This window comes from Astyanax mexicanus, chromosome 11 (genome assembly GCF_023375975.1).
Source record: "Astyanax mexicanus isolate ESR-SI-001 chromosome 11, AstMex3_surface, whole genome shotgun sequence".
Taxonomy (NCBI): domain Eukaryota; kingdom Metazoa; phylum Chordata; class Actinopteri; order Characiformes; family Acestrorhamphidae; genus Astyanax; species Astyanax mexicanus.
In genome coordinates this window covers 50,263,867-50,289,000 of record NC_064418.1, presented here as the reverse complement: position 1 = coordinate 50,289,000, position 25,134 = coordinate 50,263,867, and the positions used below count along the sequence as shown (strand labels likewise).

At 37.3% G+C, this 25,134-nt stretch overlaps 1 protein-coding gene across 2 annotated transcripts in view; it reads right to left on the bottom strand.

Moving 5' to 3' along the window:
- Positions 1-25,134, bottom strand: part of cerkl (ceramide kinase-like) — a 91,901-nt gene that overhangs the window by 52,128 nt on the left and 14,639 nt on the right. For both annotated transcript variants that reach the window (XM_022664375.2, XM_022664374.2), the window contains exon 2: positions 12,171-12,407. In XM_022664375.2, the coding sequence (XP_022520096.2) occupies positions 12,171-12,407 (237 nt within the window). The remainder of the gene's footprint in view (positions 1-12,170; positions 12,408-25,134) is intronic.

Genomic DNA, 25,134 nt, shown 5'->3' with positions numbered 1-25,134 from the left:
TAGATAGATAGATAGATAGATAGATAGATAGATAGATAGATAGATAGATAGATAGATAGATAGATAGACATACAGACATACAGACAAACAGATAATAGACAGACAGACAGACAGACAGACAGACAGATAAATTTGTTTTGTGTGCCACTGGTCTCTCAGCTCTGTGTCTTACTCTAAAATGACAGAAACAGTAAAACAGGGTTACAATCAGTGTTCATTAAAATTGTAACTGGGTTTATGAAAGTCATAAAGACAGACAGAGGGAGAGACAGACAGACAGATAAAGCAGTAGAACAGATAAGATAAGATAAGATAAGATATACTTTATTTGTATATGGGGAATTTTTCCTTGAACTTTTCAAATCCTGCTGCAACAATAAAAAAAACAGATAGAACAGATTTTAATTTTTTGCTCTTTTCCAAAAGGACCGAAACAGTGAAACAGCAAAATCAGGTTAGACTTAGTATTAATAATATATATTAAATATATAGAAAATAACAGAATCAAAAAATAATTTATGTCAGTATTAACTGTGAGGAAGGCAAACAGACAGACAGGACAGAGAAACAAATAGATTTATTTTTTAATTTATTGATCATATAGATTAGTTAGTTAGTTATATAGATAAAGTGGATCTTATTGGCTCTCAGCTTCTTCTATTACTCCAAAATTACAAAAAAATGTGAAACAGTAAGAAAAGGTTTTATTAAACATTTATACTGGGTTTTTGAAAAAACATACATACAGACAGACAATAGAAATAGAAATTGTAGATATAATATCACAGATATACAGATAGATATAAAGATAGATGGATATCCTTTTTTAGATTTTTATATATTTATTTATATTTGCTTTATAAAGCTGCTGCCGTAACATCACGCATGATCAGCTTCAGCCGCCTCCCCACCGACTGAACCCCTCCACCCTCAGACCAGCTATCTGAATATTCACTAATCCCCACCAACAGATGTCTTACTCTGTACCCCACAATCCCAGAGAGAGAGAGAGAGAGAGAGAGAGAGAGAGAGAGAGAGAGAGAGAGAGAGAGGTGGAGACAGAGAGAGAAATTTGAAGAGACAGGTTGAGAGAGAGAGAGAGAGAGAGAGAGAGACAGGAAGGAGGAGAGAGAGAGGTTGAGAGATAGAGATAGAGAGAGAGATACAGAGAAAGAGAAAGAAAGAGACATAGGATGGGGTGATGGAGGTAGGTGGAGGGGGAGGTGGAGGTCTCTCTAAGCCCAGGCTGGAGGCCTCGGTGTGGGAAAGGTCAGAGGCTGAGCCTGGGGATATGGAGGATGATGAGCCGTACAGGAGACGGAGGAGAGGAGAGAGGGGGATCCGTCCTCCTCCGTTCTTCTCCTCCCTCCATCACACACTTCCTCAGATCCCGTGCCAACTGAGGAGCATCTGGCGGAGAGTCAGGCGCTGGCATTAACCCGCATTATCAGCAGGAGCCCCGGCCCTCTCCAGCATTCAGATCTGTCCCCTCCAGCGGGAGACACACACACTGAGACACTCCAGACTCCCCGGGACCGGCACACGTCCACACACTATACACACACACTACACACACACTACACACACTCCACACACTATATACACACTATACACACTATACACACACACTACACACACTATATACACACTACACACACACTACACACACTATACACACAACTTTACACACAACCACTCACACATATATACTATCTATAACTATAAGAGGAAGATGGATGATCACAAGCCATCAAACCAAACTGAACTGCTTTAATCTATCTATCTATCTATCTATCTATCTATCTATCTATCTATCTATCTATCTATCTATCTATCTATCTATCTATCTATCTATCTATCTATCTATCTATCTATCTATCTTCTGTCGTACAGGGTTCACTGTAAATCTGTCTATCTATGTCTGTCTATTTCATTGTCTGTCTCTCTGTCTGTCTTATTGTCTATTTATCTTGCTTTATAAGCCTCTATTACACACAGTGATTCTCCCACAAAGCTAAATTAAATAACAGTATGCCTCCACTGATCAAATATATCTGGTATAAATATTGAAATTCAATCAAATTCATTTTAAACTGTAAATCTCTGTATTTTATATGAGGGTTTGTGTTGTGTTTGATTTGTGTGGAATAGAGCAACATGTGTTCAGATCCTCCAGTCTGAGCAGCTCTGGGAGCGACAGACGAGACAGAGAGACCAGTCAGACTGTGGGGAATACACACACACACACACACACACACACACACACACACACACACACACACACACACACACACACTGCACTCAGAGAAACTGATAGGGGAGTGTTACCTACAGCACAGCAAACACCAGCATCTGTCCACTCCACCGAGAAACCCGGCAACAGACGCTCCTCACTCCTTCACCAGATCTCTCTCCCTCTCTCTCTCTCTCTCTCTCTCTCTCTCTCTCTCTCTCTCCCTCTCCCTCTCTCTTTCTCTCTCTCTCCCTCTCTCTCTCTCTCTCTCTCTCTCTCTTTCTCTCTCTTTCTCTCTATTCCCGCCCAAAAAGAACCCACTCATCAGTTTTCAGTGAGTGATTTAAACATCTATTCACTTCTTTACTAAATCATTTATACCTTCAAATAAATAAAACAATTATAGTATATATATATATATATATATATATATATATATATATATATATATATATATATATATACATATAAATGATCAACTCTGATTAATTTATTACAAACTCTGATTAATTTATCCTGTACAACAGAGGAAACTCTCGCTCTTCCTTTCCTGGGGCGGTCCTGATGAGAGCCAGTTTCATCATCATAACGTTTTTGATGGTCTTTTTTTGTTTAGTCAATAATTCCATGTGTTTTTCTTCATAGTTTGGATGAGTTTAGTATTAATCTACAATGCATTAATCTAAACATTTTTAAAATAATAGAAACACATCCCACACATTTTCTATAATCAGGGATAGATCTGGAGATACAGCACCATTGTCCTGCTGAAATAGTGCTGGTCACTGGTTTGAGTTAAAAAAAAAAAAGAATTGTGGGTGGAGCCTGAAGAAGCCAATTGACCAAATTACTCCCTTTTAACAAACTCATTCATCAGAAGAGTCAATTAAAAAGTCCTTCACTCCTTCAGAAAACCACTTTATCTCTTAGTTTGTCGTTAAAACCTCTCAACTCTCAACACACACACACACTCAACACTTCCCTCGTTCATTCAGTTTTCCCCTCTTCTCTCCAGCTTGAGCTGAACACAGTATAAGAGCCCCTTCAGCGCTACTCAAATCCCCTCTAAATACAGTACAACAGAGCTTTCAGAGCTAAAACTGCCCTCAGCTTTCAGTCCAGCTCTACACACACTTCTGTCTGATCCAACACCTCTCAAGTCATCTAATTAGCAGCCTTAATTAGCGTCCAATGCTAATCAAAAGCGCTAGCAACTCTCATTACGTCCATCTGCCCCGGCCAAACACACTGTAGGAAGTGTTGCTCTCTCTCTCTATGTGAGTGTGTGTGTGTGTGTGTAGTCAGGTCTTCATCTTCCAGGGCTCTGGGAGAGCTTTGGGTCAATAGACACACACACACACACACACACACACACACACACACGCCGTCGACACGCCGCTGATCCGTTTCCACAGAACCCGCAGGAAAAAGGGTCTCCATGGCTACGCAGGGTGGCTTAATGGAAACCCTGTTAATGTGTAACATAATCCACTCTCTGGATAGATGCACAAACACACCTCAGTGTCAGTGGACGGCACAATACCCCCCGCCCCCCATCCCCCCAAATAAAAGACCCACGTTCCAAAAGAGATCTTTCCCCTTTTTTCCCCCCAAAACACAAAAAAGTCCCGTCTATTATCTTGTTAAACAACTCAGAGGCATTATACTGCTGCATACGCAACCGGGGGGCGGCGGCCTCGCCTCGCCTCGCGCCTCGCCTGCACACACACACACACACACAGTCCTGTTCAAATCATCTTTATAGGGTCCTTCCACTGACTTGTATATAAAACTGGGATAAAACCCAATAATAAAAAAACCCTAAACACTTTAATAGTAACAATCAGCTCTAATGCAAAAAAACAAACAAATGTCCCTATAAGCTCTAAACGTAGTATGTAAGCTCTAAAGGATACTGCAGGTCCCCAGAAAGGCACAAATACACACACATATTCTGAACACAATGGGCAGTTGGACTATTGAGACCTCTTGGCCACTTGACCCTCGAGCTCAGACACACACACATACACACATTGTCCTGTTGAAACCGCCTTTATAGGGTCCTTCCACTGACCTGTAGCCTATTTAAAACTGTGATAAAACCCAATCAGAACCTTCACACTTTAATACGTTTACCTTTTATCATTTAAAAAAAAAAAACAACAACAACAAAAAACAAACAAACGTCCCCATAAGCTCTAAACGTAAAACGTAAGCTCTATTGGTAAACCATCATCCCAGGATACAGCAGGTCCCCAGAAAGTCACAAATACACACACACACAGCCAGAACACAATGAGCAGTTAGACTATTGAGACCTCTTGGGCACTTGACCCTCGAGCTCAGACACACTAATACACACACACACACACACACACACAGTTCTGTTCAAACTATCTTTGTAGGGTCCTTCCACTGACCTGTATATAAAACTGTGATAAAACCCAATCAAACCCCTCAACACTTTAATAGTAACAATCAGCTCTAATGCAAAAAAAAAACAAAAAAACAAACGTCCCCATAAGCTCTAAACGTAATGTGTAAGCTCTAAAGGGAAACCATTATCCCAAGATACAACAGGTCCCCAGAAAGGCACAAATACACACACACACAGCCAGAACACAATGGGCAGTTGGACTATTGAGACCTCTTGGGCACTTGACCCTCGAGCTCAGACACTTTATACAATGTTGGGACGTATCCTATATATTTATTATGTTTACTGTACTGTATATGCCAGTAACTGTGTTAAAGTGTATTATTCATATGTAACTATTAATTGTATGTGATTATAATGTGTTTTATATTCATACAGTATACAGATTAAATATTTGCACATTGACAATATTTCTGTGTGTATTATATACTAAATGTAAATGTAGGCAAAAAATACACATTCATAATTATGTACATATTTAAATATCTATCTATCGAATTGCATGATATATGTTTAATATAAAAATAACCATTGAAAGTAAGGTAAATTTAGGGACATTAAATCAGTTTTTAAGCTTTCTTTACAGAATAAAACATCCAAAACCAATTATCTTCACTTTGACCCACAATGTCCCACTATATCACTTATGATTCATACATAAGTATGAACAGGTAGTAATATTATATCTTGTATGTGCTACAGTAACTACAGTTATATTCCTATATGTGTTTAATACATGTAATAAATGTAACATATCAATATGATGCTTCATAGATAATAAATAATCTACAGAGCAAAAGTGCAAGATGAAAAGGACATTGATAGAGTTAATAGAGTTGGTATACAGTGAATAGTGAATATTTGAGTATTGTTCTAATCCAGATTATGAGAATCAACAACTACTTAACTAAATAAAAACAACTAAAAAATGACTTTAAGAAGAAATGAAGGTCTGTTAATCTGAAAAGAACAATTTAAAGAACTTTGAAAGTATCTTGAAGTGCAGTCACTGCGAAGACCATCACATTCATTATAATGATAAAACTGGCACTCATCAGGATCGGCCCAGGAATGGAAGAGTGAGAGCTTCCTCTGTTGTACAGAAGTTCATCAGATTAGAGCACCTTTTGGTTTAACACTTTTTTTTACATTTCCTACATAATTCCTTATGTGGTCCTTCATAGTCTGGATATAGACTTCAGTATTCGTTTACTATGGTACTGTATATATAATATAATTATTATGCCACTGTCGTTGTAAGTTTTGTGTTTTTTCAGCTGTTTTGCTCAGATTTTCCCACAGAGGACGGATTTTACTGTCCTGAAAATGTACAAAAACCCACACAGGCTCTGAGACGCTGTGAAAGAGAGCGGGGACACAATGGGCTGCGGGGCTGGAGAGCTCGACCCGGGAGCTTTCTGCCGCTTTACCTTTTGGGCCTTTCTCCTCTCGCCGGGTCCTTTACCTCCCCAACAATAAAGTCCGGCTTGACGCCGGAGTGTGACCACTCGCTCTGACAAGAGCACCATGAGCACATTATGTGTCCGGCGGGGCGTTCCAAGGGCGCCGGGTGACCTGCCCCCGGCTAATCTTTCAAAAGGGGGCTTTAAGCCTGGGACACGGCGGCTGGAAGGCTAGCGCTTCGCTAAAGTGGAGGCTAACAGACAGGCTGTGCGAGAGCGGACCTCGGCTACAGGTGCTGCTATTGTCCCGGGCCTCCTCTGTCCCAGGTTGCGGCCCGGTCCGCTTTATCCCGAGCCGTTTGGGAAACCACACCTTACTTGTCAGTCCGGATCGCACGGCCTGTCAGGCTGAGACGCCGCGGCGCTCGGCGCTCACAAACCCACCGCCAATGAGAAATAAAGCGGGAGCGGCCGGAAGGGCCGGGGGGCGTCTCCCTTTTTTAATTTTGATTTTTAAAAGCCACACCTTTTGTGCGGGGTGTCAGCTGGGCCGCGCCCTCCATTGTGGGAGGTTATTATTAAAGGGGTTTCCCTGGGAAAAAAAAAAAAAAAAAAAAAAAACAGCAGCAGGTCGAGATCCATCAGACTGCTGGAACAGGTGAGTGCGCCTGTAATCCACCAGACCGAGCGCAAACGACGCGAACGCACGGCCTTAACAGCCCGTAAAACAATAGGGATAATCCCTCTGTGGGCAATACAGTGTGTGAGAGTGTGTGAGAGTGTGTGAGAGTGTGTGAGAGTGTGTGAGAGAGAGAGAGAGAGAGAGAGAGAGAGAGAGAGAGACAGAGAGAGAGAGACGGGTCAAAAACAGCATCCGTTATTAAGTATTGTGTGCGAAGGCCATCAAAGAATAATTTTCACCAGCTAATAAAAAACAACAGGGATAATCCCTCTGTGGAAAACAGTGGGTTTCAGTGTGTGCGTGTGTGTGTGTGTGTGTGTGTGTGTGTGTGTGTGCGCGCGAAGGCCATCAAGGAATAATTTTCAGCAGCCATTCGTGCGAGAGAACATGCAGCACACAGCAATGCATTAGCGCATTAGCACATTAGCGCAGGTCAGCTAGTGTGGGAAAGGTAATGAGAGAGGGACCTGCTGTTCATCAAAAAGAACGAGAGAGAGAGAGAAAGAGAGGGAAAGAAAAAGGATCTATGTTTTAAATGTGTTTTGCAAAAGTTTTGGTACATTTGCATTCAAAAAGATCACAGACTCGCCCACATTTAGCAAGCCGAGAGATCCGGCAAGGATTCATACTCAGGGATGGATGATATGGCCAAAATTTATAATCACAATATATTTCTTAATTCTTTTACATCGTAAGGATCAAAATATAACCCAGACGTAAATGTGCAGGTCTGAAACAAATGATAAAAATGATGATGACAAAAATAATACAATGAATGCATTGCATTTCGTATTTCATTTGTGATACATTATTGATAAGTTTAGGAGCTCTAAACTCTGCCTCTAAGACTCCGCCCCCCAATTAGACTTAAAGAAGCAACTGCTTAATTACTTTATGTGTTGGCGCTATAATGAATGTATATATTCACATGAATCTTACATGCTGCAAACAAACTATTTTCACGCTTTGAACTGCGCAATGTGTACTTTTCCCATCGTTACGATAGCAAAGATTGACGGTTTGCCTATAAAACACTAAAATAGGGCCCCTAATGTAACATACTCCCCTATATTGATGTATAAAATGATGTATAATTAAATATAACAGGAAATAAAGGGCACACTGTTCAGTTTATGAATCGTAAGGAGATGAATCACGTAGTCAACTGTTCAAAACACGAGACATAATCTCCTGTAATACTCTGTGACCAACCAACGCACACCTACCACTACCATCCGCTGTTACATCACCTCTTATTAACTGCTGTAACTGGAACTCCAGGGATTACACAGCATTATGATTACATCTCATCCACACACACTCATTCACATACACACACACACACACACACACTGGAATGACGGTTCAGGGCTAGTAAAATGTAGCTTCTTCACTTCAAATAATCAGTTTCAGTGTATATATTTATATATTTATATTTTTATATACATATATATATTTATCCCCTTACATCCCTCATTTCAAATAACACAGGGGATTAGAGTGACGGGTGGGAGGGGGTGGTAGGGAGGGCAAACGCCCCCCTCAAAAACAAAGAGGGATTTCTGTAATAGAAATTTGGGTCCAGCCCAGACTGTAGATTAAGCTGGTGGTAATTTGCAGCGCTGCAATCTCTGTGAACTCGGATTAGCGGAGATTACACGTCCTGGTTCACGCGAAGAAGAAGAAGACGATGATGAAGATGAAGACGATGAGGGAGGAGGAGGAGGAGCAGAGGAAGAGGAGGAGGCAGCACATTCAGCTGACTAAAGCAGATAATAATATTAATAATAATACGTAACGTCTACAGAGCAACTTAGCGCCTTTGTTTCAACACCATGATGATGATGATGATGATGATGATGATGATGTCTTATCCAGGATCAAGTATAAGTATTCCCTCCCAGTCTTCATCGTCTGCACTTCTACAACACCCCCCACCCCCACCCGAAAAAAAACTACAATCCCCCAAATACCCCCTACAATAAACCCCGCCCCCCCCACCAGTCTTAAAGTGACAGCTCAGAAAAATCCTTATTTAATACAGTTCCCTCTGTTACTGTATGCAGTCTGTATATAATTAAGTTGTATATAGATAAGTTCTGATCCAGCACTACACCAGTAAATGTCTTTAAACTCCAAGCGTATCATCAATGCTATGCAAAAAGCTTGTATCCACAATATATTTTTATATTTATTCATTGTTTTTCTGTTTTCCCTCCAGTTTAAATGGCCAGTTATCCAATCCCCGTTCATATATTCTCCCCCTGTCTTTAGTAGGTTAGTATATGTCTAGAGGTTGAGGACCAGAGGTGGGACAAAATAATAAATAAATTAAAAATTAAAAATTAAAAAATATCTATATTGTTTTCATTTGCGATGCATTAGTATATTATTAATAATACGTAGCGTAAAATATGGATATAATTATTGAGAAATAATCGTTTTAAACTCTGAAACTCTAAACATATGGGTGAACAAATATGATTTAAAACATTTTTTTTTCATATGATTATGCAAATCTTCCACTGTCAGGCTATTGACTTCTTAAGGATTTGTCTAATTAGTCAAGTTTTGTAGAGTGCAAGTTGTTGATTACATTTCAGAGTTTTTTAATGTGTTAAAATCCAAGAAACTCATCCTTTTTTTTTAGAGGTATATATAACTTATGGCTCAATATATCATATCACAACATACTGCTACTGTACTGTAAGCAGAGTGATTTATTACTTACATAATAATTGTTTAAATAAACTCAGTCTAATGGGAGCTGTGTAAACAGAACACTAAATGAACCACTTCTGACACCAATCATCAAGCATATAGATCTAAAACTATAATTCAAAATCAGTACTGTGCACAAAAATGTACTTAAACCTGCCGTTTTATGACTGTTTGCTGGCTTGTTGCTGTATTGACTTTAAACAAATAAGTCATTGTTCGGCATAAACTTTTTTTTTCTCTAACCGAATTACTCAACCGAATTCATAAAGTTGTTTTAAGAAATCAATATTTGGTAGAATAATCCTGGTTGGTTTTTAATCACAGTTTTTTTATGCATCTCTGCATCATGTTCTCCTCCACCAGTCTTACACACTGCTTTTGGATAACTTTATGCTGCTTTACTCCTGGTGCAAAAATTCAAGCAGTTCAGTTTGGTGGTTTGATGGTTTGTGATCATCCATCTTCCTCTTGATTATATTCCAGAGGTTTTTAATTTGGTAAAATAATAAAAAAAACTCATCATTATTTTTAAGTGGCATCTAATATCTTTGTTTACCAGAGCTGTATATCGTGATTTAAATTTTCGCCATATCATCCAGCCATAAATGTGCTAAAGTTTAGACTGGTAGTGTTAATTTAACACAGGTAGATTTACAGTATCACATGAAGAAATTTGGTTTTATATGTGTCTTTAATTTTTATTACATTAAATAAAAACGTTTATTTATTAATAGTCTATTTACTCCTCCAGTTTATTACTGTATCACTATAGTGGTGAGTGTGAGGACAGACTGTGTGAAGAGTAAAGATGGAGGAAGATGGAGGGAGCGTTTGTGAGGACACCTGTCTCAGTTCAGTACTGGCCAGTGCCGCTGGCTCTGTGTTGGCAGCCGGTGATGCTGAGAGGAGGACGGATAATTGCAAACTGCAGGGAGGCCGAGGGAGCAACCTGTTCCTCCACTGTTCCAACAGCTCCAGAACGCCAAGCAACCCCCCCCCCCATACACACACCCCTCATACACACACCCCTCATACACACACCCCTTACCGGAACAGCCCTTCAATCTTAAAGCTCTTCTTTTATACAGAAAAAATTAAATAATTCTTCTTTTAAACTCAATGAGAATTTTCCCCTTTCCTACATTAGGGTTAGGGTTGGGCGATATGACCCAACAATAATATCACAATATTTCAGCCTACTTTTAAGATTTAAAATTAAAATCGTTTAAATAAATTAAAAAAATAAACAATATCATAAAAAAGTTACTGCATTGCATTAATTCAGTTACAAATGTAATATAATATAGCAGGACTTGGCCTGGACACTGTCCACACTGCCAATCCATAAGAAATTATTTACTGATAAAACACTAAGTGAAGTTCATTAGTTAGTGGAGTAAACCCTCCCATTCTGTTCAGACGCTCTCAGTAAACGTAATAAAAAGAATAAAGCCGGGGTGTGTGTGCTGTGTGTGCTGTGTGTGCTGTGTTTGCTGTGTTTGCTGTGTTTGCTGTGTTAATGTTTGTGTGATGTCGAACACCGCAATAAAAACTGCGTCTCAGATCCTTCCAGATAAAACCCATCTACAGCCTCATCACAACCAGAAGCTTCATCATCACAACATCTCTCTACCAAATTGAAAACCTCTGGAATATAATCAAGAGGAAGATGGATGATCACAAACCATCAAACCACCAAACTGAACTGCTTGAATTTTTGCACCAGGAGTAAAGCAGCATAAAGTTATCCAAAAGCAGTGTGTAAGACTGGTGGAGGAGAACATGATGCCAAGATGCATGAAAAAAAAACTGTGATTAAAAACCAACCAGGGTTATTCCACCAAATATTGATTATTTCTGAACTCTTAAAACTTTATGAATATGAACTTGTTTTCTTTGGATTATTTGAGGTCTGAAAGTTCTGCATCTTTTTTGTTATTTCAGTCATTTCTCATTTTCTGTAAATAAATGCTCTAAATGAGAATATTTTTATTTGTAATTTGGGAGAAATGTTGTCTGTAGTTTATAGAATAAAACAACAATGTTCATTTTACTCAAACATAAACCTATAAATAGCAAAATCAGAGAAACTGATTCAGAAACTGAAGCGCTCTCTTCATTTTTTCGAAAGCTAAAGCAAATTATCATGACCTCAGTCATTTTGCGTTTTTGTTCTAGTTTTTCTTTCTTTATAGAAATCTCAGTGCTCCGATAGACGACAGCAAAGAGGGATGCTTCTCATAACCTGGATTCGAACATTACTCAAATATTCACTATTCACTGTATACCTGTAACTCTACCTCTTCACTACTTTACTTTAACTGATGCTCTCAAACACATTATTAAGAGACAAGAAATTCAAGTAATTAACTCTTGATGAGTTCAGCACAGCTGTTAACTGAAAGCCTGAATTCCAGGAGACTCTACCTCATAAAACTGACTGAGAAAATCCAGCAGAGATGTTCAAAACTGATCATCTAAACAAGAGGAGCTACTTTGAAGAATGTAAAATATAAAACATACTGTAATTCTATATGTTTTTCCTCATAGTTTGGATGAGTTTAGTATTAATCTACAATACAGAACATTTTAAAATAATACAAAATACTGGATATAAATGATACTACATATATAAAACTGGAGCACTGTTGTGTTATTTGGATTTTTAAAGGCTGAATAAAGTAAATATCGTACCGTTGAGGATTTCTTTGAGCTGCTTGAACCAGATCTCACAGTGGTCGGCGCTGAGGTTGTTCAGGTGGACGGCGTGGTCTTTCAGCTTGGCTCCTTTGGGTCTGCAGGTGAAGAGCGTGATGCCCAGGAGAGTCCCACCGCTCGTCTGCCCCACCGAACGCCGGCGCTTCACCTTCACCGCGAACACGTCCTTCAGCTCCACAGAGTCCTCCTGAGGCTTCTTCACTGAGGACTGACCTGCAACACACACACAACCAGAACGGAGAACCTGAGGAACAGGGTTCTAGATAGTACTGAGAGAGGAGGCTCAGAAATGCTCTGAGACACTGTAATAAATTACTGTAGTTTATTACTGTAGTATAACTGCGTTATAATGATCTGATTCTGACTGTATAACCTGAATACTGAGCACTTTACTGTAGATCCATTAGCGTCTGTTTTATCTATTGTCTCTGCATGTTTTATTGTTTTGTGCAATCCCTGTTTTATTATAGTGTCAATTACTATATTATCGACTTATCATACAATAAATTAGTATGACCTCAATTTTTGCTTATTTATCATCATTCTGTTTATCTAATGAGGAGAGCACTTTAATTTGAATGAGCTGTAAATAAGAAATGAATACTTTTTTATTTATTGTCATTTTAAGAATAAAGTGGTAATATTTCAAGAAAAAGTACATACAGTAAGACATTTCTCAAATAAAGTCATAATATTTCACAAATAACAGCATAACATTTTGAGAAAACTACTTTTATGTATGACATTTCTCAAATAAAGTCATAATATTTCAAGGATAAAAGCATAATGTTCTCAGACTAAAGTAATATTTTAAGAAAAAAACTTGTATGTTATGACAGTTTCATAGTAAAGTCGTACAATTTTGACAAAAAATATGTACGGTATGGCATTTTAAGAAATAAGTCTTAACATTTTGAGAAAAAGTATGTACGGCATTTCATTTTGAGAATAAAGTGGTAAAATTGAGTGAAAAAATATGTATGATATGAAAGTTTGTTAATGAAACCGTAACATTTAGAGAAAATACGTATGGTATGAAATTTCAAGAATAAAGTCATACAAGTTTGAGAATAAATTCGTAACATTTACATAAAAAGTACGTACACTACGGCATTTTGAAAATTAAGTCCTAAAATTTTGAGATAAAGTACGTATGATATGACATTTCTTGAATAAAGTCTATTTTAATTTATTTTTCATTTTAAAATAAAGTTGTACCATTTAGAGAAATAGTACGTACAGTATGATATTTCTCAAATAAAGTTGGAATATTTCACAAATAAAAGCAAAATGTTTTGAGAATAATAAAATATTTAGAGAAAAGACTTGTACGGTGTAGCATTTCGAGAAACAGTACGTAAAGTTACTTTGTGGAATTTCGTTTTTATTGTAAGTGGAGTAAAGGCGTTAATTTAATGGTGAGGTTGTTGTTCATTTTTTATCAGATAAAAAGCTCTGAATGCTGGTTTTCTCTCCAGCAGGAAAGCGGGAGATATTAGGACATCCTTACTTTTGGCTTTTATTTGTTTTGCTTTTTCACTTAATGGCATTTTGAGCATAAAGTCGCAACATTTTGAGAATAATTATTGTCATGTATAGTTAATTACTACATTACTGTATACTTTGTTTTATAGTTTTTGCTGGTATATTTTATTGTGTTTATTTAATAAGGAGTGTTTTTGTTCTTGTTTTTCTCTCTTTACTCTGGAGCGAGTGCTGAAGCTCGCTGGGGTTTCCTGATCTGCTACTCTGTGGAGTTTAGTTTTATCGTAAGTTTATTTAATGGCATTTTGAGAATAAAGTCGTAACATTTTGAGAATAAAGTCGTGACATTTTGAGAATAAAGTCATAACATTTTGAGAATAATGTCATAACATTTTGAGAATAAAGTCATAACATTTTGAGAATAAAGTCATAACATTTTGAGAATAAAATCGTAACATTTTGAGAATAAAGTCATAACATTTTGAGAATAAAATCGTAACATTTTGAGAATAATGTCATAACATTTTGAGAATAAAGTCATAACATTTTGAGAATAAAGTCATAACATTTCGAGAATAAAATCGTAACATTTTGAGAATAAAGTCGTAACATTTTGAGAATAAAGTCGTGACATTTTGAGAATAATGTCATAACATTTTGAGAATAAAGTCATTATATTTTGAGAATAAAGTCGTGACATTTTGAGAATTAGGTCATAACATTTTCAGAATAAAGTCGTAACATTTTAAGAATAAAGTCGTAACATTTTGAGAATGAGGTCATAACATTTTCAGAATAAAGTCGTAACATTTTAAGAATAAAGTCGTAACATTTTGAGAATGAGGTCATAACATTTTCAGAATAAAGTCGTAACATATTAAGAATAAAGTCGTAACATTTTGAGAATAATGTCATAACATTTTGAGAATAAGGTCATAACATTTTGAGAATAAAGTCGTGACATTTTGAAAATAAAGTCATAACATTTTAAGAACATTTTAATTACATTTTTTCGCAGTCTTTGCGCTTGCAAAAGGTCCCAGATACCTGGAAACACTCTATAATTGTCCCATTAGCAAAAATTAACACTCCAAAAGTACTTAATGATTTTAGACCAATTGCATTGACCTCTTTAATCATGAAATGTTTTGAAAAGCTGGTTAAGAATGAAATTTTGGCACAGGTCGAGGATAAGTTAGATCCCCTACAGTTTGCATACAGGGCTGGTAGAGGTGTAGAAGATGCCTCCTTAACACTACTTAACCTTCTGTATAAACACCTTGAGGTACCTGGATCTCATGCAAGACTTTTATTTATTGACTTCTCTTCAGCTTTTAATACAATTCAGCCTCATATCTTAGCACGGAAATTAACGTCCTTTTTTAATTTGGATCAAAATATTGTTGGCTGGATATTAGATTTCTTAACCTGTAGGTCACAATGTGTAAAGGTCAATGATGTTTTTTCAAAACGGCTGCGTTCTTCAACAGGTTCTCCTCAAGGATGCTGTCTGTCTCCTCTCCTCTATATTATGTACACCAATGAGTGTCAGAGTAAATATGAGAATAGACACATTTTAAAGTTTGCGGATGACACAGTAATCGTAAGTCTTCTAGGGAGCCAGGAGAATGATCATGGGGCTATTGTTCAGGACTTTGTGACATGGTGTGAACAGTCTAACTTACACCTGAATGTAAAGAAAACAAAGGACATGGCTATTGATTTTAGAAAAGCCCAACATAGCCCCAAGAAAACCTTAATTAAAGGCTGCGAAATTGAATTGGTAGGAAGCTATAAATATCTTGGTATGTTTATAGATGACAAATTGTGTTTTGATAGAAATGCAGATTTTATTGTTAAGAAGGTTCAACAGCGTTTGTTTTTCCTAAGGAAAATGAATTCTTTTAATGTATGTACTTATATGATGACACTTTTTTACCGGAGTTTTATTGAATCTATCTTAACCTTCTGTATTGTGGCCTGGTATGGCAATCTGAGCATGATGAATAGAAATAGACTAAATAGCTTGGTTAAGATAGCCGGTAAAATTACTGGAGCACAACAGATTCAGCTCTGTGAGCTCTATCAAAAGCAGACTCTGAGGAAAGCTGAAGCTATATTGTCCTGTCCAGACCATCCCCTGCTAGTGGAGTTTGAAATGCTTCCGTCTGGCAGGAGGTTTAGAGCACAGGCTGGCAGGACTAAACGAAGTAGGGTCTTCTTTACTTCCACAGCCATTAGCCTGTTGAACTCAAAAACTACTTTTCTGTACAATGACATGTTTGATTTGACTTGATTCTATTTTATTCATTAATCCTGGGGGTTGGGGTACAGTACAGTTTCATGTGGGATTGTGCAATTATTTTGTGTTCATGTTGTATGTGTAAATGTTGTGTGTATTGCTCAGTTGTTTATGCTGCAAACCAAATTTCCCCTGTGAGGGACAATAAACCGAACTAAACTAACTAAACTAAACTAAGAACAAAGTCGTAACATTTTGAGAATAAGTTCGTAACATTTTAAGAATAAAGTCGTAACATTTTGAGAATAACTTTGTAACATTTTGAGAATAAAGTCGTAACATTTTGAGAATAAAGTCGTAACATTTTGAGAATAAAGTCGTAACATTTTGAGAACAAAGTCGTAACATTTTGAGAATAAGTTCGTAACATTTTAAGAACAAAGTCGTAACATTTTGAGAATAAGTTCGTAACATTTTAAGAATAAAGTCGTAACATTTTGAGAATAACTTTGTAACATTTTGAGAATAAAGTCGTAACATTTTGAAAATAAAGTCATAACAATTTAAGAACAAAGTCGTAACATTTTGAGAATAAGTTCGTAACATTTTAAGAATAAAGTCGTAACATTTTAAGAATAAAGTCATAACATTTTGAGAATAAAGTCGTGACATTTTGAAAATAAAGTCATAACAATTTAAGAACAAAGTCGTAACATTTTGAGAATAAGTTCGTAACATTTTAAGAATAAAATCGTAACATTTTAAGAATAAAGTCATAACATTTTGAGAATAATCATGGTCATGTATTGTATAGTTAATTACTACATTACTGTATACTTTGTTTTATACCTTTTGTTGATATATTTTATTGTGTTTATTTAATAAGGAGTGTTTTTGTTACTTTTTTATTTATTGGCATTTTGAGAATAAAGTCGTAACATTTTAGGAAGAAATATTGTCATGTACTGTAGTGTCAATTATTACATTACCGTCTTATCATACAATAAATGATCATGATCTCAATACTTTTTGTTGATATATTTTATTGTATTTATTTAATTATGAGTGTTTTTGTTCTTGTTTTTCTCTCTTCTCTCTGGAGCGAGTGCTGAAGCTCGCTGGGGTTTCCTGATCCGCTACTCTGTGGAGTTTAGTTTTATTGTAAGTGGAGTAAAGGCGCTAATTTGATGGGGAGGTTTTTATTTTTTGGATCAGATGAGAAGCTCTGAACGCTGGTTTTCTCTCTCGGTATCGGGACGTGCCGCTGGGCTCTGGGTTAAGTGCGGTGCTCGGCCCCCTGCTGTAAATGATTACCAGCAGACAAATGTCAATTAAACGGCTATGAGATCTGCTGCTCTGTAGATCCATTATAAAATGAAGCTTCTCAGTGGCTGCCTCTTTAAATCCCTCTCTCTCTCTCTCTCTCTCTCTCTCTCTCTCTCTCTCTCTCTCTCTTTGTGTGAAAGCCCGTCTTCATTAGGATCGCCCCGGCCGCACATCCGTGTTTCAGAACATTAACTAGCCTCTCACATTACTGCACAGGACACCCGCCGCCATCTGCTCCACCACGGCCCTCCTGCACCACCAGCAACTCCATTTATTTAACTCCAGAGCTTCTCTTCATCACCCTCACAAAAAAGGAAAAACACACCCAGAGTCAATTTAATTAGCGGGAATAAGAGATAATCTCTCCCGACAGAGCTTTTTCCACCGAGCGCCTGCGCCGCTAACAGCCACCAGTACCAGAGCAACAGACTCAGAGGGAGGGAAACCGGGAGGATAAAAAACAGAAAGCAAAATCACATTTTAGACACGTTATAAAGACAAATCGAAGCATTTCTAGTGGAATATGTATATGGATGTTGTGCAGCTTGATTTAGGGCATGTCTTTGCATCTTTGCTGTCATAACGACGGGAAAAGTACACCTCGCTCAGCTCAAAACGAAGCGCATTAATCTTAATTAATCATGGGTGTGGTCAATTTTGGTCGTAATGTGAAATAAACTGAGAAATAGTCATTGTGTCACTTGCTCATCATTCTCTTCAAGAGTAGATCAGGTGAGCTCTGACTTTGGCGGATTGCTATTTTAAAGGTGCAGCTACCTGGACGTACATTTCTTACATGACATTTAATAATGCACAATATAATATATGAACTATTACTTTTTGAAAACACTTTACACTATTAATACACTTCAATAGTTCAATTGAAATTGTGGTATACTGTATGTGTTGGTTGAAAATATGTTGTTAAATGGTTGCTAAGGTGTTGCTATGGTATTGGTGTTGCTTAGTAAGGTGTTGTTAAGTGGTTACTAAGGTGTTGCTTTGGAATACACTACAATGATTACAATTACTACTCACATTTACCTAAACATTTGTTTTTTGACAATCAGAGTATCAACTTATAATTTGTTATAGGCAAATATATATATATATATATAAATCTGCAAGTAATGCAAAAATTCTCAAAAATCAGTTTAATTCAGCCTTTTTTCTGCCTTATTAAACTGTGATTTTTTTTGGGAAGTAAGCTAATGTTCTTTGAACTCTGTAAACATAAAGATATATTTGTGTGTGTTAGTAGTGAAAGTGTAAATATGAAGCTCTGGCTGTACTGTAAGTAAAACACACTGGTGCCAATAACTCTTACTGAATTGAATAGAATTGAGTTGGATAAGAGCCCGAACGTATGGACCCCCTCCCCGGCTCTGGTACTGTACGCCAGGACCCTGTCCCAACCAATCACAGCACATCTGTGTGATCCGGAGCGTAAACGAGATTAGAGTCAGATTTATCCGCTTGATGCTAATTGTGCTGCAGCTTCAGCACATGTTCAGCTTTTTACTCAGAAAATCAGAAATTCAAAGAACCGACCCCGAAAACACACAGCTGATTACAGCCTTCAGACCCGATTACTGCCTTTAAATTACAGAACCAGTTCAGATAAATCTTCCTCTTTAAAATAAATATAGTTTATTAAATTAAATATATATATATATATGGTGTCTGAAATTGGCTTTTTTACCATTTTCATATACAGACAGACTTCAGGCTGCTGCTGATTTCAGCTATATATGCTTTAGTTTATGTTTCTACAGCATAAAAAAACACATCAGCAGGATTACTAGATATCTGCATGATGCTAATCATTAACATTCTTTTATTTCCAATTAAAAAAAGTGGGGACTAAGTATATAAAATATAAATAAATATTAGTAAAAACAGAATGCAATGATCCTCACATCCTCATGCAAAAAAGATGCAATTTCAACACAATCCAAAAGCTTATTTAAAATGAACTAAAGCAAAAGTCAAATCTGTCCTGTACTCAGATTAATAAAAAAAAATGACATTTAACAAAAAATGCCAGTTTTTGGATGGTGAACTTTGTTTACAGACAGATTATAATGATTTTTGGAACTGTTGTTGAGCTCATGCAGTGATTTCCAGATCAAAATCTGAGGTCCAGAAGATCCCTAGCATCCAGTCCTGACCACCAGCTTTCAGCTCCTTACAGACATGGATTTCTCAACATTCTTTCAATCTTTTGACGATATTATGAGCGATATTATTTTTCTAAAAGTTTTGGGCAGATTGTAAAGAGGTAGAGTTGGTATACTTTAAGAACTAACTTATCATCAGAAACATTAAAATGATGAAACTGGCACTCATAAGGATCGCAACAGGAGAAAGAAAGAACAAGTGTTTTCTCTGTTGCACAGAGAATAAATTCATCAGAGAGTAAAAATATTGAATAAAAAGTGAGTCCAAACTTTTGGCTGGTACTGTATTTTGCTATTTATAGGTTTATGTTTGAGTAAAATGTTGAAAACATTGTCGTTTTATTCTATAAATTACAGAAAACATTTCTCCCAAATTCCAAGAAAAATACTGTCATTTAGAGGATTTATTTACAGAAAATGATAAAAAAAAGATGCAGAGCTTTCAGACCTCAAATAATGCAAAGAAAACAAGTTCATATTCATAAAGTTTTAAGAGTTCAGAAATAATCAATATTTGGTGGAATAACCCTGGTGGTTCTTAATCACAATCTTGGCATCATGTTCTCCTCCACCAGTCTTACACACTGCTTTTGGATAACTTTATGCTGCTTTACTCCTGGTGTAAAAATTCAAGCAGTTCAGTTTGGTGGTTTGATGGTTTGTGATCATCCATCTTCCTCTTGATTATATTCCAGAGGTTTTTAATTTGATATTTTTTTTCCAGAGATGTATAACAGGAGATATAAAATCAGGTTATATGGATTTTAAACTCTCAGAGTAAAATAGTTGAGAAGTGGGTGAACTCTTTTTGAGTTTTCCTGCTGATCTGTTCATCTATTTATCTCTCTCTCTCTCTGGTTCTTTATCTATACTGTACTTTCTATTCGCGGAGCTGCTAATTCTTGCTTACACCAACTGTTTTTTTTCTGCTCTATTGTCTTGTAATCATATGAGTCACTTTGCGATTCCATTATTAGTGATTTATTTTTAAGGGGGCAGAATGATGCAACCTGTACAGCTGTAGCAGCAGCGCGCTGACCACAGGTAAACCCGGTCCCCGGGCGCCGCCCGCGCTGCTGATGTAACTGGAACTTTGATATATAGTCTTTAAGTGTGCGCACATTTAAAAGTGTGTTCATCACTATAAACTGTGCGTTCAGGAAAAATAATAATCTGCACATGTGTTCAGTTCAGCGCTGAACCCGAGCTCTACCTGCACCACGTATCGCACCAACTTCTGTTGAATAGAAGAGATCAATGTACACAACAAATTCTAATTCTAGCTTTTAGAATTAACTCCCTGTGAGTTTAATCAGCAGACTTTGAGTGTATATCATCGCTGTACAATGAAAAACAAGTACTGTATTTTTCGCATTATATGGTGCCCTTAAAATCTTTTACATTTTCAAAAATTGTCAGTGCTTTTTATAATCCGGTGCTCCTTATGTATGAATTCTATCAGTCAGGTATTAAGAAGCAGTAAAGTCTTTCCACTGAAGTACAGAGTTATACAGGAGTTTCAGTGAAGTTTCTCCAGCTCTAAGGCTGGAGCAGTATTAGCATTAGCCGCTAACTACAGCACTAGCTCTTTCTCCGTTTAGAGGTGAGTATATCGGCCTGTAGCCTGCTCCTAACCCCAGCAGCATTAGCATTAACAGCTTTAGCATTAGCAGCTAACCACATTAGCATTTAAGTGCTAGTTCTTTTACCATTCAGAGGTGAGTAGCTACACCTGCTGAATCCTTACAACTACTATTGCTTACTAGTGTCACATAATGCGCCTTATATTGTGAAAAATAGGGTTTCTATATTTTTGTTGATTTTTAGTTTACTACATAATTTAAACACACAAACTGTCCCTTGCCCTGTGCCAAAATTTCTTGAAGAATGGACCAATAGAAATACCTCAAAATCACCTGAAATGAACTCTAAATAAAAGGTTAAAATGTTCTATGGAAGTCAATTAAAATGGAATTCAATGAAAAGTTGCTGTTTGGAGATACTTGTTTTACATTTGACAGCGACCATATGTCTAACCATTGAATATATTCTAGAATTCATCTTTTAACTCTTTTTAAGTGTAGAAGTAAAGTCTACATAACATTTTTTTTAATACATCTGTCCCACAAATGACCCCTAAATCACCATCAGTGTGTAGTCTTCCCCACTATAGCTACCCATTAGTAATTATTAATGTTTTTGTTTTACCTATGTTTTGGTTTATCTCTCTTGATTTGTTTCTCTTTAAAATGTAATTTTAGCCAAAAAAGTCTTATTTACAGTTTTCTAATTTCTCTCCAAGTGTAGATCATCCACTAGGACAGGTGTAATGTCTCTATTGGCTACTTTAGTTTGTAATAAAATCTGAAGAAAGGGTTTTTTAAGGGTTCTGTTTCCACTAACACACATCACAACATCCCTGAAGCTCAACACGCTTGGAGGAGAGCACTAAGTCTTCACTATATTAGATTAGAGATCAGAACTCGTATTATAAAATGTCTTGTGCTGGATGTGAATGGGTTAATTCACATCCTCAGTTCTGTTTATTCTGATGTCAGAGTTTCACAGCAAACAGATGATTAACAGAAAGCATATTTTCTCAGGTGTTGTTGGACTTTTCCTCACTGTTATAAATAAGCTGCATGTTTTCACGCTCTTTCGCTGGTCACAGGAAAGCTGTTAAAATCTGCACACACCTTATTTTTCTGAAACACTCATTTAAAGTGTCTTTTCTATAAAATATCTCAAACTGCTCCTGTAAATATCCTGTAAAAATCATTTATCAGCAGGTAAAGATGACCCACACACTGGGAGCCAGGAGGATTTAATGTTATGGCTGATCAGTGATCAGTTACTAGGCTGTTTCTGCATTATGGTTTTCTATGGGATTTGACAGGTGGTTGCTGTGGTATACTTGGTTGTTACTATCATCCTGCATAGTGTTTAATATTGTTTCCAAGGCGATTGCTCTGGTGCTGCTAAATAGTAGCTATGGTGTTACTAGGTGGTTGCCAAGTGGTTGCAATTATATTGCTAAAAGGTTAGGTGACTGCTATGGTGTTGCTAAGTGGTTACTAGGTGATTGCTCTGGTGCTGCTAAGGTGTTACTAGCAATGGTTTTAATAGGTAGTTGCTAAGTTGTTGCAATAGTATTCCAGGAAGTTTCAATTATATTGCTAAGTGGTTTCTAGGCGATTGCTCTGGTGCTGCTAGGTGCTGCTAAAGAGTAGCTATGGTGTTACTAGGTGGTTGCCAAATAGTTGAAATTATATTGCTAAAAGGTTAGGTGACTGCTATGGTGTTGCAAAGTGGTTAGTAGGTGACTGCTCTGGTTGCACTGTGCTGTTAAGTGGCAGCTATGGTATTACTAGGTTGCTAGCTATGGTGTTACTAGTTGTTCGCTAAGTGGTTGCAACGGTAACCCAAGTAGTTGCAAGGACTTTGTGAAATGGTTGGGTGACAACTATAGTGTTGCTATGTGGTTACTAGGTGATTGCTCTTATGCTGCTAAGTGGTAGCTATGGACCTCGGGTGGTTGCAATGGTATTTCTAAATCGTTAGGTGACTGCTATGGTGTTGCCAAGTGGTTATTAGGTGATTGCTACGGTGTTGGTAAGGTCTTACTATTTATGGTGTTACTAGGTGGTTGGTAAGTGGTTGGAATGGGATCCCAGGTGTGCCATGGTGTTGCTAAGTGGTTGCAATGGTATCCCAAGTGTTTGCAATGGTATTGCTAAGTGGTTACTAGGCGATTACTAGGATGCTGCTAATTCTTTTAATGTACATTCGGTTAATTAATAAATAGAAAAATCAGAGAAACTGATTCGGAAACTGAAGTGGTTTCTTAATTTTTTCCAGAGCTGTATATATATATATATATGTTTGTGTGTGTGTGTGTGTGTGTGTGTGAACATGAGTCGGTAATGGCCGCAGAAGTCTGTCTGCACACAGAGAGCAGCGTTATCATCAATGAGTGAGATAAAATCTCAGGAGGCGGAGGATCCATGGAGACGGGCTTTGCGGAGGCAGTGTGTGTGTGTGTGTGTGTGCGTGTGTGCGTGCGTGTGTGTGTGTGTGTGTTATATGACCTGGTGTGTTAGCAGACGTTCCATATTGATCCGGCTCCTCGTCGTCCGTATAGAGAATGACCCGGAGCATATGGTGCTTCTTATGTGTGAACTTGTGTGCCTTGTACAATCCCCCCCCCTCACACACACACATACACACACACAACACACACACACACACACACACACACAACACACACACACACCAGCAGTAGCCCTCCACCCCCGCACTCTATTACCCCCACTTAGAGTGTATGGATTATCTGCGTAGACGCGAGAGCTCAAGGCATGATAACTGTGAGATCACTAATGCAGAAGAACAGCTTTTCTGCCCTCTTCTTTTCCTAGGGCGGTCCTGATGAGTGCCAGTTTCATCATTACAACATTTTTGATTGTCTTTGCGGTGACTACAATTAATCATACTTTCAAAGTTCTCAAATATTCACTATTCACTGTATACCTGTAACTCTACCTCTTCACTACTTTACTTTAACTGATGCTCTCAAACACTTTATTAAGAGACAAGAAATTCAAGTAATTAACTCTTGATGAGTTCAGCACAGCTGTTAACTGAAAGCCTGAATTCCAGGTGATTCTACCTCATAAAATTACAGTATGTTTTTCTTTATAGTTTCGATGCGTTTACTATTAATCTACAATGCAGAACATTTTAATATAATAAAAAAAACACTGCATTTAACATTTTACCAAGTTTTTTTTTCTCGTAGTACTGAAATGTATGTTGTGTTTGTATGTTATGTGTTGGGGTTTGGATATATTCATAGCTCATATTCAGCTCTGGGAAAAAAAAAAAGAAAACACTTAAAAATGATGAGTTTCTTTGATTTTACCAAATTATAAACCTCTGGAATATAATCAAGAGGAAGATGGATGATCACAAACCATCAAACCACCAAACTGAACTGCTTGAATTTTTGCACCAGGAGTAAAGCAGCATAAAGTTATCCAAAAGCAGTGTGTAAGACTGGTGGAGGAGAACATGATGCCAAGATGCATGAAATTAAAACTGTGATTAAAAACCAACCAGGGTTATTCTACCAAATATTGATTATTTCTGAACTCTTAAAACTTTATGAATATGAACTTGTTGTATTTGCATTTTTGCACTTGTTTTTCCTTGTAAATAAATGCTCTAAATGAGAATATTTTTTTTGGAAATTGGGAGAAATGTTGTCTGTAGTTTATAGAATAAAACAACAATGTTCATTTTACTCAAACATAAACCTATAAATAGCAAAATCAGAGAAACTGATTCAGAAACTGAAGTGGTTTCTTATTTTTTTCCAGCGCTGTATATATGTGTGAGTGTGTGTGTGTATGTGTGTGTGTGTGTGTGTGTGTGTGTGTGTGTGTGTGTGTGTGTGTGTGTGTGTGTGTGTGTGTTCACACCCCTGCTCAGGCTGGCACAGCGTCATCTGCTGCCAGGCTCTGGTGAGTGTGATGTGAGCTGACGCGCTGAGAGCAGCCCTTCATTTGAGTCTCAGTACGACACGAGCAGATTCAATAAAATCACACACTCTACTGGAAAAACTTTATTGCTTCCAGATGGGCACGAGCTTCCTCCCAGCGCCACGCCGCCCGAGGACCACGCGGGGTGTGTGTGCGCCAGTGTGTGTCGT